Source organism: Muscardinus avellanarius, assembly GCF_963383645.1.
Source record: "Muscardinus avellanarius genome assembly, chromosome: 14".
Lineage (NCBI taxonomy): Eukaryota > Metazoa > Chordata > Mammalia > Rodentia > Gliridae > Muscardinus > Muscardinus avellanarius.
Window position 1 is genome coordinate 12,539,013 of NC_137800.1, and position 18,834 is coordinate 12,557,846.

Below are 18,834 nucleotides of genomic sequence, written 5' to 3' on the forward strand. Positions count from 1 at the left end.
GACCAGTGACTATGTGGTGGTGGGGAGATGCTTCTTTGGGAGCATGGCTCTCCTTTTCTGGGAAACTCTGTCAATGGCGAGTGAATGGGGTGGGCGATGGTGAGTGTGGAAGGTGTGTGGGTTGGGGACAGTGGTCTGGTTCTCCTCAGGATCTTCAAGCTGGCTGTTGGGAGTCAGCATTCCCCCTGCTATGACCCAACATACCTGACCGCCATGGCTTAGAGGAAGGAAGATTTATTTGCTCACAGTTATGGAGATTTCAGAGGTTTCGATCCAGGTCATGTTTAAGGAGCGCAGGGTCCGGAGGCAGAAAGCAGAGAGAACATAAAATGAATGACTCTATTCTCACATCATGGAGGCTGGAAGCCGAGGAGGCAGAGGGGAAGGGAGGGAGAGAGGAAGAGAGAGAGACAGAGAGAGACAGAGAGAGAGAGAGACAGAGAGAGAGAGAGACAGAGAGAGAGAGAGACAGAGAGAGAGAGAGACAGAGAGAGAGAGAGAGGGCGCAAGCACACCAGCGAGATGCATGTGTGTGGGGGTGCAGGGGAGAGCAGGAGTGAGCAAACAGGAGGCAGGACAAATATAGTCCCCAACACTACACCCCTAGAGACCCTCCTAAGAAATCAAGCCCTGCCTCCAACAAGGCTGCTTTGTCTACAACATGAGGTCTGAGGGACATTCTAAATCCAAGCTGTAAACTGAGTGTTGTGGTGCAGTACTTGGGAGGCGGAGACAAGAGGATCTCAGGTGTGAGGCCAGCTCCAGCAAGTAGTAAGACTCAATCAACCTAGCAAGACCCTGTTTCAAAATAAAAGTAAAATAGGGCTGGGTGTATAGCTGGGAGGCAGAATGCCCCTGAGTTTAATCCTCAGTATCTCAGAAAAAAAAAAAACAACCCAAACACTGATTTATGGAATCTTCAGGCTGATATCATCTGGGTGGTGGATGGCACGTTGGACTTTGAACAATGTCTTTCTCTAGGCTTCTTTTATCAGTCCAAAAATTGTATTCTGTAAGCTAACGAAGTACATGTCCACCAATTACCTGGAATTATAATGCTCTAAGATTTACTGGACCTTTTAAGAATTCAGGCTTGGATAGCCGGGCATGGTGGCGCACGCTTGTAATCCCAGCATTTGGGAGGCTGAGACAGGAGGATCCCAGTTTGCGGACAGCCTCAGCTACTACTTAGTGAGGTCCTTTGCAACTCAGTGAGACCCTGTTTCAAAATAAAGAATAAAAAAATAGAGCCGGTCGTGGTGGCGCACGCTTGTAATCCCCGCACTTGGGAGGCAGAGACAGGAGGATCGCGCAGGTTCGAAGGCAGCCAAGCTGGCTTAAGAGACTCTGTTTCCAAATAAAAATATAAAAATAGGTCTGGGAGTGTAGCCTGGAGGTAGAAGGGTTTCCAGGAACCCCAGTACTACCACCACCACCACCACCACCAACAACAACAACAACAACAACAACAAAAAAACCAGGAAAAAAAAATAGGGCTTGGGGTGTATCTTGGAGGTAGAATGCCCCTGAGTTTCATCCCCAGTACCGCAAAATAAAGCTACAGTCCCTCTTTCTTTCTGTTTGTCTCTATTGCGGTGTGCATGTGTACATGCGTGTGTGTGTGTGTGTGTGTGTGTGTGTGTGTGTGTGTGTTATTGGGGAATTGAATCCAGAGTCATTCTACTTCTAAGCTACACCCACAGCCCTATTTTATTTTATTTTTTTTTATTTGGAAACAGGGACTCACAAAGTTGCTGACAACCCTGCTAAGTTGCCAAGGCTGGCTTTCAGCCTGCGATCCTCCTGTCTCAGCCTCCTAAGTACTGGGATTACCGGCATGCACCACGATGCCCGGTTGTTTGTTTCTATCTTTGTTTTAAAATTCTACCTCGTTTCCCCTCTCTTGATACGTGGCTAGGCAAGGCACCCAAGTTCCAGTCTAGGGACTGGCAAACGCACAAGATTTCTCCCCATTCTGCTGCATCCCACATTATTGTTAATCTCAAGTTACTTATTAACCATGCTATATGCTCAGTCAGAAAACTTATTACGAGGAAAGCAGCACAGGCTGGGCACGCTGGCGCATGCTGTAATGCCTGTGATTCTAATTCTCCGGTGACTGAGACAGGATCACAGGTTCAAGTCCAGCCTTAGCAACTTAGCAAGACCCTGTTTCCAAACAAAAAAGGAAAAGAGCCAGGGGTATAGCTTAAAGGAAGAATGCCCCTGAGTTCTATCCCCAATTACACTACCCCCACCACACAATCTTTATGTGGAACACAGAAAAAGCACTCTTTTTTTTTTTTTTTTTTTGTGGTACTGGGGGTGGAACCCAGGGGCTTTCTACCTCCAGGCTATACCCAAACCTTGGAAACAGGGTCTCACTAAGTTGCTGAGAGCCTCACTAAGTAGCTGAGGCTGGCTTTGAACCTATGTGATCCTCCTGTCTCAGCCTCCCAAGTGCAGGGATTACAAGCGTGTGCACCACCACGCCCGGCTTTGAAAAAGCACTCTTCAAATAAGAAAATTGCCCCCTCTCCCATGTGGTGGGCTCAAATTCGGTTGAATTTAATTTGTGGTTACTTCCCACTACAACTAAAAGTCTAAGTTATAGATCACAGCCCTACACAGATCGTCTGAACTCGGCAATTCCTTCAGAGCAGTATGTTCTAGGAAGTCCAATAATGCCACAGTGTGCTCTGATGTGATTCCGTAGAGTGGGCCACAGGACAGGTTAATTAATTAAGGTCATTTAAATTCTCATTCTGTACAACAGATCAGAATGGCTGTCTTTTTTTCTTTTTTCTTTTTTCTCTTTGGTTGTGGTACTGGGGATTGAACCCAGGGGTATTCTACCTCTGAGCTACACCCCCAGCCCTATTTTATTATTTTATTTTGCAACAGGGTCTGGCTAAGTTGATGAGCCTCACTACTTGCTGAGGCTGCCCTCAAGCCTGCGATCCTCCTGTCTCAGCCTCCCAAGTGCTGGGATCACAGGTGTGCACCACCACGCGCAGCTCTCTGCAGTGTCTGATAGGAATCCTGAAGAGCTGGTTTCAAGGTTTACATGGATGTTTTAATACCTGTAACCTTATCCAGAAGTTGTGATCCGCAAGATGCCCAACCTGCAGCCAACCTGAGGTCGTCAACCCTTACGAAGCCTTAGTATCTGAACACATGAACACAAAAAGATTTTGAAACGACCACTGACTGCTGGCTTCGTTTTTATTTTTGTGCTTTTTTTTTTTTTTTTGCAGAGTAATTGTGAAAGAATGCTGAATCTCATTCACACGCTTATATATCATAATGAAACGATCCCTAAATCCAACAAACATGGAGAGCAGGCATGACGCCTTAACCGTGCACAGTGCAAAACAGCGGGGAGAGGCCAGCGTGGGTTCCTGGCCATCCAGCAGAGATCAGGTGGCTCATGGCAGTCCCTGGTGCTTAGCCGAGGTCTAGGAGCCTTAGATGTGCAAAGACCATTCTAGCGTGGGGCTGTGAATGGCTTGCCCTATTTGTTGTTGTTGTTGTTGTTTTTAATTTTGAAAAGGGTCTCACTAAGTAGCTGAGCCTGTCCACGAACTGCGATCCTCCGGTCTCAGCCTCCCAAGTGCTGGGGTTACAAGCGCGCGCCACCACGCGGGCCCATTTTTTGAAACCTTTGGGTCTTATGTGCCTCGCGGGTCTTCTGTGCCTCCTTAGCCTTTGCCTTGCGCGGCCTCTGCCGTGGGCTGCGGGGAGGGCGCCGCGGCTGCAGTGCTTTCCTGTGGTCGGTCTGGCCCAGGAGGCCGTACACGCCGCTAGGGTTCTGCAGCAGTTACTGGAGCCGTTGTATCCGCAGGCTGCAGACCTCTACTTTCCTCGGGTTATTACCTGGATCTTCTCTGTTCTCCTGCCATCATCTCTGAACTCAGAGTCTGCTGTGGTTAACTCCTTTGGTCCCAATTCTTTCCATTTGTCTTCATCTTTTGTCAGAGCCTTGGTCTGAGACCCTAGCCGGGCATGGTGGCGCACACTTGTAATCCCAGCGTTTGGGAGGCTGAAACAGGAGGATTATGGTTCACGGACAGCCTCAGCTACTACTTAGGCCCTTTTGTTTTATGGTACTGGTGCACATCAGCCCTATTTTACTATTATTATTATTATTATTAATTTTTTTGCAGGTCATGCTTTTTTACAAGCATGTGTCACCATACTGAGGTCTACTTGCTATTTTATTTTAATTTTGGGGATGGAACCTAGGGTCATTCTACCTCTGAGCTACACCCCCAGCCCTATTTTTTATTCTTTATTTTTTATTTTTTATTCTTATGTAGGTCTGGGGATCGAACCCAGAGGCATTTGACCTCTGAGCTATACCCTCTGCCTAATTTTTTATTCTTTATTTTGAAAAAGGGTCTCACTGAGTTGCGGAGGGCCTCACTAAGTAGCTGAGGCTGTCTGCGAACCGCTATCCTCTGGTCTCAGCCTCCCGAATGCTGAGATTACAAGTGTGCACCACCACTCCCGGCTTTTATGCTTTATTTTAACAGGTTTGTTGCCCCTGGCAAGACTTAGTAAAGTAAGATATACTGCTGTAGCCGGGCATGGTGACACACACTTGTAATCCCAGCATTCAGGAGGCTGAGACCTGAGGATCACAGTTCGCGGACAGCCTCTGCTACTTAGTGAGGCCCTCTGCAACTTAGTGAGACTCTGTTTCAAAATAAAGAATAAAAAATAGTGCAGCTGGGCGTGGTGGGGCACGCTTGTAATCTCTGCGCTTGGGAGGCAGAGGATCGTGCAGGTTCGAAGCCAGCCTTGCTGGCTAAAGAGACCCTGTTTCAAAAAAAAAAAAAAAATATATATATATATATATATACATACACACACACACACACACACACACACACACACACACATATATATATATATATATATATATATATATATATATATATATGTAGGTCTGGGCGTATAGCCCGGAGGTAGAAGGGTTTCTAGGAACCCCAGTACCACCAAAAAAATAAAAAAATAAAAAGAATAAAAAATAGTGCAGGGGGTTTAGCTCGGAAGTCGAATGCCCCTGGGTTCCATCACCAGACCTGCAAAAAAAAAAAAAAAAAAAAAAAAGAAGATGTCCTGCTGTTATATATTGATTACGTGATGAAGTGATAATATTTTGAACACGTTAGTCAAAAGTATATTGTAAAAATTAATTTCATTCTTCTTACCATGGATAGCATGGACTTGAACTTCCCATGCCCCTTGGGTCGTGTTTCTGTCCTGGTGCTCATCTGTGTCATAGACGCAGGAGAGACGACGTGACCATCCTGCCCAGAGCAAGTTTCCCTAATGGATTTTACTAATGGCGCCGAGAGAGTCCCCAGCCACCAGCTGCTGGGACTCCGGCAACCATCCAGCAACTATTCATTCAAAAGTGTTTCTCTCCCTCCTCAGGGTCCTACCTGGGGGCAGGTAATCTCTGTGAGCCATGTAAAGATGGTGTGGACTTCACCAGCTCTCCCAACCACCTCTCCTCCTGCTTGCCCTGCACGGTCTGTAAAAGAGGTAAGAGCGGGCGACGCGGCAGGAGTCCACCTGGCGTGGGCTCAGGAACCTCGAATCCAGCCCAAACTCGATCTTCTTTCTGTACCATCCTCTAATCATCTTTGATCCAGTAAAACAAAATTTTAAAAAAGAAGAAGAAAAGAAAATTTAGTCACGCATGGATGGGGGCACGCCCCTGTAATCACAGTACTTGAGAGGCTGAGACAGGAGGATCCCAGGTTCAAGGCCAGCTTCAGCACCGTGGTGGTGAGGCCCTCGGCAACTTAGTGAGGCCCTGTTTCAAAAATAAGAAATAAAATAGGGCCGGGGGGTAGCGTGAGGTCGAATGCTCCTGGGTCGAATCCCTAGTACCACAAAAAAGGGAGAAGCAGAATAACAGATGATCCATGCCACTTTTTTTTGTTTGTTTTTTTGGTACTGGGGATGGAACCCAGGGGCATTCTACCTCTGATCTGTACCCCCAGCCCTATTTTTTATTCGTTATTTTGAAACAGGGTCTCGCTAAGTTGCAGAGGGTCTAAGTAGCTGAGGCTGTCCACCAATCGGGTCTAAGTAGCTGAGGCTGTCCACCAATCGGGATCCTCCTGTCTCAGCCTCCCGAATGCGGGGATTACAAGCGTGTGCCACCACACCTGGCTTGATTGCATGCCACTTTTTAGAGACATCATTTGACCTGTCAGTTGGGGTAGGAAACTAATCTGCCTCTCCCGTCGCCCCTGTGGAGGGGCTAGAGGTGCTCTTGGAAGATGCCACTTCTGTCCCTGTCCCTTGATTTGGACAGATGCCGAGCATCCACCCCATACCAGCAGTGAGTGCACAGGGGCTGGACACTTCCCTGGAAACAGCCCAGGGCAGGGGCTGAGTAGGGGACACAGAAGAGAGGAAGAGAGAGCACTTGGCCCAGGGAGAAGCAAGCTGCCCACTGCAGCTGGACCTTGACAGGTAGACACAAGGAGTCCATGTGTTAGAAGGAGAGTATCTGGCCAGGCGTGGTGGCGCACGCTTGTAATCCCCGCACTTGGGAGGTGGAGACAGGAGGATCGCGCAGGTTTGAAGCCAGCCTCACTGGCTTAAGAGACCCTGTTTCCAAATAAAAATATTAAAAAATAGGTCTGGGAGTGTAGCCTGGAGGTAGAAGGGTTTCCAGGAAACCTTGTACCACCAGAAAAAAAAAAAAAAAAAAGGAGAGCATCTGGGCCTGCGCGAGTCTCCTGCGCTCCGCTGGGGATTTTGGACCCATGGACAGATTTCCATTTGGCACATACATTAGTTTGCTTAGAGTTTGAGATTCCTCAGAACATAGAAGGAAAGGTGGAGAAATGCAGGCCTGAAGGTGTAAATACCAGTCTGGAGTGGACGGGGGAGGGGGAGCCACCCTGTGCATCCGACTGGCCGCCTACCTCTAGCTGGGAGGAGACCGCTGCGGTCCTCAGCCCCGCGCCCTCTGTTCAGTTCAGACCTCTCCCCGTGGGTGGGACGCTCCCTGACCTCAGGCCTTTCTTTCCAGAACCTTACCCCCAAACAGTTACCTCCCTTTCCTCCTTTTTCCCCCCTTTTTTAGACACTGGGGATTGAGCCCAGGAGCTCTCTACCACCGAGCTTTATCCCCAACCTTTTTTTTATTTTTAGATTTATTGATATTTTATTTTGCGATAGGGTCTTGCTAAGTTGCCAGGACTTAGCAAGGTCTGGAACTTGTGATCTCCTGCCTCAGCCTCTTCCTCTCTTCCTTATTGGACCTACTAATGCTTTTATTTTATTTTAATTATTTTATTTCATATATTTTTTTTGTGTGTGTGGTACTGGGGATGGATCCCAGGGGCATTCTACCTTGAAGCTATACCTCTAGTTTTATTTATTTATTTATTTATTTATTTATTTATTTATTTATTGCGATCCTGGGAATGGAACCCGGGGACATTCTACCTCCGAGCTCTATTTTTTATTCTTTATTTTTGAAACAGGGTCTCACTGAGTTGCAAAAGGCCTCACTAATTAGCTGAGGCTGGCTGCGAACCACGATCCTCCTGTCTCAGCCTCCCAAATGGTGGGATTACAAGTGTGTGCTACCACACCCAGCTCCAACCTTTTATAAAATTTATTGATATTTTATTTTATTATTTTATTTTTATTGGTGATACTGGGGGTGGAACCCAGAGGCTTTCTACCTCCGGGCTACACTCCCAGACCCATTTTATATTTTATTTGAAAACAGGGTCTCACTAAGTTGCTGAGAGCCTCACTCAGTAGCTGAGGCTGGCTTCGAACCTGTGTGATCCTCCTGTCTTAGCCTCCCAAGCGCGGGGATTACAAGCATGCATTACCACGCCTGGTTTTATTGATATTTTATTTTGCGATAGGTCTTACCAAGTTGCTAAGACTTAGCAAGACCTTGAACTTGTGATCTCCTGCCTTAGCCTCTTTTTCTCCCTTGTTGGACCTACTAATGCTTTTATTTTACTTATTTTTTGTGGCTCTGGGCCCCTGGCAGGTGGGTGGCTCTCCCTCCCCAGCAGGCCCAGGTTTCCAGGGGCCGTCCAAGGGCCCTTGGTTTCCCAGTAGCTCTCCGGCTATATCCCTGGCTGCCCTTGCACCTGACCTTATGACCTTAAGACATCCTCCACGATCTGACGCATTATATGATGGACTGTGTTGTTTTGTGTGACTCCGAGTGTTGTTGACAGCTGAGGAGGGCGCTCTCTTTGTGCCCCATATGCATTGCTGCAGAAACGCCCTCAAAATTACTCCATAAATTTAGTTGAGCTGAACGGGAGGGGCACTTGTTGTGAAGAAGGGCATGGAGGAAATCAGGGAATCTCATTCCCCCAAACTCTTCCCTTGTCTGCAGATAAAGAGGAGACGAGTCCTTGCAATGTCACCCGAAACACAGTGTGCTCCTGCACACCTGGCACTTTCGAGGAAAAAGAGTCTCCTGAGATCTGCCAGAAATGCCAGATGTAAGTAAGATGCCAGAGCCGGTGTCTCCCAGCAGCTCCTGGGACCCCCAGAAGACCCTAGTTTCCTGGTACCCTTTTTTTGTGGTGCTAGGGATGGAACCCAGGGGCATTCTATCGCCAAGCAATACCCTAGCCCTATTTTTGAATATACTCTTTATTTTGAAAATAAAGGGCCTCACTAAGTAGTTGCTGAGACTGGCCACGAACCAGGATCCTCCTGTCTCAGCTCCCAAATGCTGGGATTACAAGTGTGCGCCACCACGCCCAGCCAGCTTAGTCTATTAAAAGTCAGCTAGAAAATGAGGCTCGGCTGTGGCTGATCTTTGGCTGCCCAGGGACCTCAGCCTTGCTCTGCAGAGAAAGCCCAGAAGGTTGCTGCTCCACGCAGAGTGAGGATTCTGAGGGGCCAAATGGTGTCTGCTCAGACCCTTCCCCAGAGTTAGGGGAGCACTTGGAGCTCAGGGACCCTGGAGAGCGCCTCCCTTCCTTCCCACCGTCTTAGAGACGTCGGGCAGGGAGAGTGGCTCCTGTCCCATGCCATCTGGCAGCTCTCCCTCACGGCACCCCAGCATTTCCTTCCTGTGTCTGTGTCCAGGTGCCCCACAGGGACCATAGAGACGATTCCCTGCACAGCCAAGCAGAACCGCAAGTGTGCCCCCAAAGGATCAGGTATTGCGACCACTGGGAAAACCCCAGCTCCTGCAGAGCCGGGGACCACCGACCTGGCCACTCCCGCTTCTCCCTGTTCTTCCTCAGACTATCACTACAGAGGCATCATAGTCCCCGTGATAGTCGTCCTTTTACTCTTGCCTTGGGCTGCATGGAAGTTACCAGTGATCAAGAGAATTATCACTTGTATAAAGACCAAGTATTCAGGTAAGTGTTGGCTGAAAGGGGTGTGCTGGGCACCCTGCCCCTCCCGCCTCTCTGTTCCCACACAGAAGTGCCCTCTCCTGCACCCCAAACCCTAGCATCTGTCCAGCCTGGCTGTCTCATCCCTGCGATGGTCGGCCATCTCCTCGCTCAGAAACACCAGAGTCTCCCCAGGCCCTGGCTCAGGCTGCTTGTGAAGGTCTCAGCTAAGTCCAGGGGAGCAGGGTCAGCCAGTGCCAAGGCGCGATAGCTCCTGGACGGTGATCCGTGTGAGACGCTTTTGGTCAGAGTAGAGCCAGAGATCGTGTGCATGTTTATTTTTCTCAGTTTCTCTCCTTCCCCACTCCCGAGGATCCCCCACCCCGACCCTGTTCCCAGGCCAGGAGCTCCCTGTCCAGGGCCTGAGTCCCCAGCCCAGGAGCTCCCTGTCCAGGGCCTGAGTCCCCAGCCCAGGAGCTCCCTGTCCAGGGCCTGAGTCCCCAGCCCAGCCTGCCCTCTGGGAGGGAGGTGGGCCCCTGCCCACGTGCTAAGGAGACTCCTTCTCTTCCAGGCCGTGATCGGAACCCAGAGAACCCAGTGAGTTGGCCTCCCCTGGGCCTGGGCTCATCTGCAACTGTTTCCTGTCATAGCAGAGCCTGTGAGGGCTGGTCTCCTTTGGGTCAGGGCCAACCGTGGGGCAAATGGTCACTGAGAGCAGCCCCAGAGCCTTTCCCAGAAGCCCTGGCTTCTGGCTGCCCTGGGAACACCTTTCCCCACAGCCCTGCCCTTGGGGTGGGGTCAGGCACAGGGGGTGGGGGGTGGGGGATGGGGGTGGGGTCACCCTGCCCCTGCTTGGTGTGAGGCTGCGCTGGAGGGGGGTGGGAGCCTGCTGGGTGTTTTGAGTGCCCTCTTTGTCTTCCCAAGGTCTTTTACCAGAGGTCTGAAGCCCAGGACAATGACTGCAATGAGATTCTAAACTGCTCGAGGTCTCCAGGCTCTGAGCCAGAAGGAGAGAGACAAGACGCAGTGGTGGAGGTCCCTGAGCAGCTCCCAGCGGAGGCTGAGCGCCTGCTGGTGAGTGGGGCGCAGGAGGTGCCGGGCTGCGGGGGTCAGGGAGACGGGGACTGTCCGTGGTGGGTCACACAGGGCTCCTGGGTCTGTTGTGCTCATGCCGTGCCCCCGTACCTGGTGCTGGCACAGAGCGGGCACGGTGGTATGTGTGGATGATAGACCGAGCTGAGCGCTTGTCATAGGACACAGTAAGCCCCTCCTCAGAAGGTGGACGTTTAAAATCCACCTGTACTAAAAGACACTTAACATACATAACATAATTTATTGCTAGTTCTAGCGAACTGTTATGGTTTGATATGAAATGTCCTCTAAAAAAATAAAATAAAACCCACCTGTAAATTTTTACCACATTGAATGTATTTGAAAATGTCTTAGCCAGGTGAGGTGGTGCAGGCCTGTATCCCAGAATCTGGGAGGCTGAGACAGGAGATTCTCAAGCCTCTGCAACTTCATGAGACCTTGTTTCGAAAATGAACGAAAAAATTGGGCTGGGGGTCTAGCTCAGAGGTAGAATGACCCTGACTTCAATCTCTGGAACCACACACAAAAAAGTTTTTATTTTTAACCAGTGAGATCACTATTTACATTAACTTTCATTCTTTTTCTTTTTTTCTTTTTCTTTCTTTCTTTTTTTCTTTTTTTTTTTTTTTTGTAGCAGTAGGATTGAACCCAGAGGTATTCTACCTCCGATCCTAATCCCTCTGGCTTGACTGAGTGCCTTGGTATTTTTAGAAAGAGGTTAATACAGATCCAAAGTGAGAAAATGTAAACACAGAAATAGTAGAGAAGGATGAATGAATAATATGAGACATGATTCCTCATGATTCTCTCTCTAAATCTTTGTGGATACATATAGCTACCGTGTTCTACTTACTTGAAAGATATCATATTATACACAATGACAATGTGAGTGTGTGTGTGTGTGTGTGTGTGTGTGTGTGTGTGTGTGTGTGAGAGACTGGGGATGGAACCCAGGGGCATTCTACCTCTGATCTACACCCCCAGCCCTAATTTTTACTTTTATTTGGAAACAGGGTCTCGCTAGGTTAATGAGAGTCTCACTACTTGGGAAGGCTGTCCTGGAACCTCTGATCCTCCTGTCTTAGCCTCCCAAGTACTGGGATTACAGGCATGTGCCACCATATCCAGCTTGAATTTTAGTGTTGTTTTTTTTTAAGTATATAAACATATTTAAAGGGTGACCAATGTTCCTGTTTTATTCCAATAATTGTGCTTCCTGTTTTTGTTTTTTCTTCTTGGCCAGAACTTTGAGAACAATGTTTAGAAGTGCTGAGAAGGGAAGGGAGTCTGGGGGGGGGGGGGCGCTGTGGTTAGGTGGTAGACCCTTGCTGAGTGTTCAGGAAGCTCTGGGATCCATGCCCTGCCCTGCGCGCGCGCTCGCGCGCGCGCGCACACACACACACACACACACACACACACACACACACACACACTGGAGGGGAACCCCAGGAAATCAGTGGTTAGCACACACACACACACACACACACACACACACACACACACACACACACACTGGAGGGGAACCCCAGGAAATCAGTGGTTAGTAAAAGCAGGAATTTTGATCTCAACTGTGTTTGTTTCATGTAGAAATTCTCATTTTAACCGGATGTGGTGGCACAAATCTGTAATGCGAGCTCCTTGAGAGGCTGAGACAGGAGGGTTGCAAGTTCGAAGTCCATGCTGGGCGTCTTAAGACTGTCTCAAAATAAAAAAAATAACAAAAGGCTGGGGATGTAGCTCAGAGGTAGAATGTCCCTGGGTTCACTCCCCAGTACTGCAAAAACCAAACCAAAACAAAAACTTTATTATAGATGCATTCTTTTATTCCAAGCTGTTTTTAAAAACCAGAACTGGCCAGGCATAGTGGTGCATACTTGTATGCATACCTGTATACCAGTACTTGGGAGGCCGAGACAGAAGGATTGCAGGTTCAAGGACAACCTCAGCAACTTAGCGAGGCCCTGTTTCACAATAAAAATAAAATAGGGTTGGGGATGCAACTCAGAGGAAAAATGCCCCTGGCTGGATTCAATCCACAAAAAAAATAAAAGTAAAAATTAGAACTGGTGTTTACCTTTACCAAATGCCTTTCCAGCCCATGTGGTGATTTATTCTATATTTAGACTACTTTTTTTTTTTTTTTGCAGTACTGGGGGTGGAACCCTAGGCATTCTATGTCTGAGCTACACCCCCAGCCCTACTTTTTATTTTTTATTTTGAAACAGGGTCTCACTGAGTTGCAAAGGGCCTCACTAAGTAGTAGCTGAGGACATCTGTGAACCAGGATCCTCCTGTCTCAGCCTCCTGAATGCTGGGATTACAAGCGTGCACCACCATGCCTGGCCTGAGACATTATTATCCTGTGCAAGTTGGTTACATGGGCACCCAATTCTTTGATGGATTTTATCTTGCACAAGTTGGAGACATTATTATTGATCAAAATACCTTTGCAGTCTTTTTTTTTGAGGGGTGGTGAGTACTAGGGATCAAACTCAGAGGCATTCTACTTCTAAGCTACCCCAAGCACCCCCCCTTTTTTTTGCAGTACTCCAAATGGAACCCAGGGGCATTCCACCTCTGAGCTACACCCCCAGCCCTATTTTTTTATTATTTACTTTGATACAGGGTCTCACTGAGTTGTAAAGGGCCTCACTAAGTAGCTGAGGCTGGCCATGAACTGCGATCCTCCTGTCTCAGCCTCCCAAATGCTGGGATTACAAGCGTGCGCTACCACACCCGGCTCCTGAGTACTTTTATTAGATTTTTTTTTTTTTTTGCTAAGTTTCTGAGGCTGGCCTCGAACCTGAGGCCCTGCTCTTTTCACCTTCCGAGTGCTGGGGTTACAGGCATGCACCACTGCGTCTAACTCACACGTTCATATTCTTGAAACAAAGCTTGGCTTTGGATTTTGCAAAGCACCCTCATATATACTCTCCTACTGAGTTTCATAAAAAGCTTGGCTCCGTGGTATGTACTGGTAATCCCAGCTACTGGAGAGGCTGAGTGGGAGGATCACGAGTTCAAGGCCAGCCTTGGCAACATAGCAAGACTGCCTCAAAATTAAAAACAAAAAGCCCGGCGTGGTGGCGCACGCTTGTAATCCCCGCGCTTGGGAGTCTGAGACAGGAGGATCGCGCAGGTTCAAAGCCAGCCTCAGCTACTTAGTGAGGCTCTCAGTAACTTAGTGAGACCCTGTCTCCAAATAAAGTATAAATAGATCTGGGAGTATAGCCCGGAGGTTGAAAGCCTCTGGGTTCCACCCCCAGTACCACCAAAATAAATAAATAAATAAATAAATTGTTCAAGAGAGCCAGAAATAGCCAGGCATGGTGGTGCACGCTTGCAATCCCAGTACTTGAGAGGCTGAGACAGGAGGATGGCAGGTTCAAGGACATCCTTCATTACTTAGTGGGGTCCTCTGCAACTTAGTGAGACCTTGTTTCAAAGTAAAGAATAAAAAATAGGGCTAGAGAGCCGGGCGTGGTGGCGCACGCTGATAATCCCAGCATTCGGGAGGCTGAGACAGGAGGATTGCGGTTCGCAGACAGCCTCAGCTACTTAGTGAGGCCCTCTGCAACTCAGTGAGATCCTGTTTCAAAATAAAGAATAAAAAATAGGGCTGGGGGTGTAGCTCGGAGGTAGAATGCCCCTGGTTCCATCCCCAGTACCGCAAACACACGCAAAAGGCCCAGGAGTTGAGCTTTGTAATAGACCACTTGCCTAGCATGCCTGAAGCCCTGGGTTCTATCCCAAGTGCTGCAAAAGTAAAATAAATAAAAAGCCTATGAGGAGGTGCCGTCTCCTGCTGGAGGGAGGCAGCATTGGCTGGAAGAAGAGGCTCCAGGGTGGCGGAAAAACTCCATCGGGATGGAGGGACATTTGCATGGGTGGACGCCTGAAATAGGACGCTCATGGTGAACATTTACGTCAGGTTACAGATGCCACAGGAACCCTTGGGCACACTGAGCCTGCAAGCTGCTGGGCAGGAAGTTTATGTCCATCTCCATGGAGACCTGAGATGGGCAGAGAGGTGCCCCAGGCATCCAGGCTGGCTGGCTGTCAGGGGCCAAGGCTGGAACTCAGATCTCTTGACTGGCCAGGATATCTTTGTTGTCTGTTCCAGGCACCGGCTGCAATGGAGGGGTCACCACCGAAAAGGAGGAAGCTGATTCCAGTAGATGGTACCGACCCCATTGAGAGTAAGTGTTTGTTGGGGCAACAGAACAGGAGTCCAGGGAATTGGAGCAGCGTCCCGACTGCTGTCCGTATAGCTGTCTGTTGACGCTCTGCCAGGCAGCGGTTGCTGGACTTTGGAAACCACAAATCCCCTTCCCCCTCTCCTCCTCCTCTGCTGGGGCCCACCTCACTCCCACATCCTCGGCACCTCCCCCTCTTCCACCAGGCTCCCTCCTTGCTTGCCGTTCAGCCCCTCTGCCCAGCACCCACTAGCCCAGGAGGCCGCTGAGTATCCGGGCTAGGCCCTGTGTGAGAACTGTAGCGTAAACCCCAAACTGGATTCTAAAGACATCATGTAAAAAAGAATGAAAACTACCGTAGGGATGAATTTTTTTTTTTTGAAGACTGATTCCATGACAGGATGGTAAAATGCTGGCTGTACTCACTGAAGTCTTATCCCAGCCAGTGTCACTGGTTTCCTTTGCTGTCAACGAGGCGCTGGGGACACGGTGCCCCTGCTGTTTCTCAGGACGCGGTGGGCCGCAGGTCCATCTCATTTCCTCCATCACCGCCCCAGGTGCTGGGCATGGTTGCTCATCTGTCCAGGCCCTGCTCTCGGCTTAGACGCAGAGGGTGCGGCAACTCCCTGTGCGGAGCCCCCATTCCCTCTCCGGCCTCTGCCACACAGGGCTTCCTCCCGGCCCGGCGGGTCATCCTTGTCTTCCCGTAGGAGGTTGGGCAGCAGGCCCTGTGGGCGTGGGGAGCTCACTGGGCTCCACACTTGGGTTCTAGACCTGATTTTAGATCTTTTCGTGAATGGCTCTCAACTCACCTGTGCCCTGTGTTTCTCCTGCCTAGACATAAAGAGGTGCTTCAGTGCTTCTTTGGATTTTGTGCCCTATAAGTCCTGGGACAAATTCATGAGCGAGGTGGGGCTCACGGATAACGAGATCGACTTGGTCAAAGATGAAACACCGAACAAGAATGAAGTCTTGTACCAAATGGTGGTGAAATGGACCAATAAGAGGGGGCGGAAGGCCTCCATTAACACTCTGCTGACTGCTCTCGAAACAGTGGGAGAGAGACTGGCCAGAGAGAGAATTGAAGAATACATGGTGAGCAACGGAATGTTTATCTACCAAGAAGATGAAACGGACTCTGCTGTGTCTTTGGAGTGAAAGACTTGACATTTTTATATAAAAAAATTATTTTTATTTTTTGTTTACATAGGTCCTTGGGTGAGACCACCCTAAAATGGATAGAAATTCAAAGGGTTGGCCTTTGGCCAACCCTTTGGTTTTCTGTCCATACGCACTTTTCTTTGAATTTCTTTGGAAACTCCTTAGAACTTTCAAAGCATCTTGTCTTTTGAACTGGACAACTTTTATTTTCTTATGAAGCTGGGGCGCCAGCCCAGGGCCTTGCACCTACGAGGCAAGTGCTGTACTACTGTGCTACACCCCAGCCCATAAACTCGAGCACTTTATAGGTGCAGGAATAGTTATCTTTCACAGGTAGATACTGCCATGTGAGGATTGCTATCTCCGTGTGAAGAAGCCCTGCCTGTATCTAGTCTGTGACCCAGGCACTTGTTCTTAGATTTCTGTCCTCTCATCTCTTACCTAGGTGGGAAGATGAGTTAGATCAGAGGTGCTAAGTAGGCTTTATATCACGTGACATTTCCAGAGCGAGTTAGTGAAGTCTGTGTTCTACCGGGGCTCAGGGAAGAGAACAGAGATCTGTCCCCAGCAGCTGCCAGGATTTTGAGGAGGAAGAATGGTCAGTGCTCGTGAATGCGAAACAGTTGATAACTGGGAACTAGGTGGTATCTCTCACTTCTGCTGAACCTGAGCCTAGAACCATATTTTGGGATGCAGAGCCCCTGTTGAAGGACCATATAGTCCTTTATAAGCATCCTACGTCTAAGAATAGAGTTGAGCTGGGCGTGGTGGTGCACGCTTGTAATCCCAGCACTTGGGAGGCTGAGACAGGAGGATCACGCCAGTTTGAAGCCAGCCTCAGCTACTTAGTGAGGCTCTCAGCAACTTAGTGAGACCCTGTTTCCAAATAAAGTATAAAGTAGGTCTGGGAGTGTAGCCCGGAGGTAGAAAGCCCCTGGATTTCATTCCCAGTACCACAAAAAAAAAAAAAAAAAAAGAATAGAGTTGGGTGTGGTGGTACACACCTGTAATCGCACCTACCTGGAGGCTGAGGCAAGGGGACCACAAGTTTGAGGCCAGCTTGAGCAATATAGACCCTGTCTTTAAACCAGGTAGAGTGGTGCACGCTTATAATCTCAGTACATGGGAGGCTGAGACAGGAAGATTGCAGGTTCAAGCAAGTAGTGAGACAATTATCAACCTACTTATCATAAGTAGTCTTATCAGTAAGACTCCTTTAAAATAAAATAGGGCTGGGGATGTAGCTTGGAGGCAGAATGCTACTGAGTTCAATCCCCAGTACTATACACCACACACACACACACACACACACACACACACACACACACACTGGGGAGGGAGAGCCGGGCATGGTGGTGCATATTTGGAATCACAGCACTGGGGAGGCAGGAGGATCGCAGGTTCGCAGCCAGCCTGCTTTTGCTGCTCCTTCTGTGCGGGAGGCCAGTCCTTCTGTTTGGGGCCCCTGAGGTTTGGGCTCCCTCATACCCCTCTTGGAGGCCTTCTGTATTTATTTCTATCCAATGAAGTATTAGCTGCGTCAGTGTTGCGCATGCGCTTTGGGGCCACCAGCCTGGGTCTGGGTGCGCCCGGGCTGACCCCAGGCGGGCCTTTTTGTAGCGGTTTCTTTGACGGTTTGATGTCCTTTCTGTTGGAAAGGTATTTGTTACATAAATCACAAGAGAAGCCAGTAGGTACAAAATACTTGTGTATTTATGAATTCATGACCAAATTAAATATGAAACCTTTATATAAAAAGAGGTGTGGTTTTTTGTTTTGTTTCGCCTGCTTCTTCTCGTTCTCTGGAGCAGCTCTGAGCGATGAGTCCAGGGGTGTCCTTGCCGTGTAACCCGGGCCCCCCTTCCTGCCCTTTATCCCCCTGCACAGGGGGTCGGTTCCTGGGGGCCTGAAACTCAGTACCTCCCCTGCCTGCCTCCTCTGGGGCAGGCCACCTGCTGTGGCCTGGCTCACCCACAGCCCTTAAGGTGGTTTCTCTGGCTGCAGGTCTGTGTGGGGCACGCTGGCTCTGAAAGCTGAGGGGAAGGGTGGCGGTCCCTGAGGGGCAAGATGGCCCTGGCTGTGGGGGAGCCCTGCGGTCACTCTCCTGGGGACTGTTCCCAACTCCCCACCTTTGCTTTCAGGTCCCTCACCCTGTAAGCACCTGGGAGCCCCGCTTCTCTTCTCTTTCTTCTTTAGGACTGAACTGTCCCACCTTTCGTTCTTGCCCCAGCTCAGTCTCCCTGTGCTGGCCCCTCCCGCAGTCCCTCTCCCCCTGCCTGTGCTCCTGGGTCTGTTTGGTCCCACTGCAGGGACACCAGCCACGCAGCAGAGGGCAGCACACAACAGGCTTCCCAGCCAGCCTCTCCTGCCGCCATGCTGGGAGGCAGCCCCAACCTGGGGTTATGCACCCACCTGGGCTCACCCCCATTTCAGACCCAGGAGACCTGCCACAGCCTGGTCCTTCTCCTGGTGAGTTCGCGTGGGAGCCCAGGTCCTGTACCACAGTGTTGCAGGCTACTTTTGCATCTAGGTTTGAACCATCCCAGACCACTCTGGGTCCCCGGGAGTGGCCAGTCCCTCTTTCAAAAGCATCTTTCTCAGGGGAGAGGACTCGTGAGCTCTCAGTCCGCTGCCTCCTCCACAGGACCCCCCTCATAGGTCTTAAAAGGGCGCAGGGTGTTGACGCATGGGTCAGGATTAGGAACCCGTGAAAAGGTCAACGGAGGCCCAGATTTTGCCTCCAAAGCCTTCCCCTTCAACTTGGCAACCTCTGTCGCCAGTGTGCTGTGGGCCAGGAATCTGGGTGGCCCTGGGGCACACCAGTAGGGCCAAGGCACCCTGGGGCCCCAAAGCTAAAAAGCCCTTTCCTGAAAAGCATCAAAGATGGTTTGCCTCCTTCCCATGGGGGCCTCTCCCTGGCTCCATACAAATATAAGCTATACAGCCTTTTCTTATTTTCATCCTGGGGAGGGGGATAGAAGATAGAGTGTTTTGTTGGGAGTGGTTTGAGTTTGGCTTTTGTG

The 18,834-nt window shown here is 49.6% G+C and overlaps 1 protein-coding gene across 1 annotated transcript in view; it reads left to right on the top strand.

The window, feature by feature from the left end:
* The window catches only part of LOC308273096 (tumor necrosis factor receptor superfamily member 10B-like), a gene marked incomplete at both ends in the record, with an annotated part of 29,857 nt that extends 14,049 nt beyond the window's left edge, over nucleotides 1-15,808 (top strand). The window contains 8 exons of the mRNA XM_080710213.1: nucleotides 5,443-5,553; nucleotides 8,402-8,510; nucleotides 9,106-9,179; nucleotides 9,267-9,386; nucleotides 9,934-9,959; nucleotides 10,287-10,436; nucleotides 14,578-14,653; nucleotides 15,489-15,808. Coding sequence (XP_080566339.1) covers nucleotides 5,443-5,553; nucleotides 8,402-8,510; nucleotides 9,106-9,179; nucleotides 9,267-9,386; nucleotides 9,934-9,959; nucleotides 10,287-10,436; nucleotides 14,578-14,653; nucleotides 15,489-15,808 — 986 coding nt within the window. The remainder of the gene's footprint in view (nucleotides 1-5,442; nucleotides 5,554-8,401; nucleotides 8,511-9,105; nucleotides 9,180-9,266; nucleotides 9,387-9,933; nucleotides 9,960-10,286; nucleotides 10,437-14,577; nucleotides 14,654-15,488) is intronic.
* Nucleotides 15,809-18,834: the final 3,026 nt, after the last annotated feature.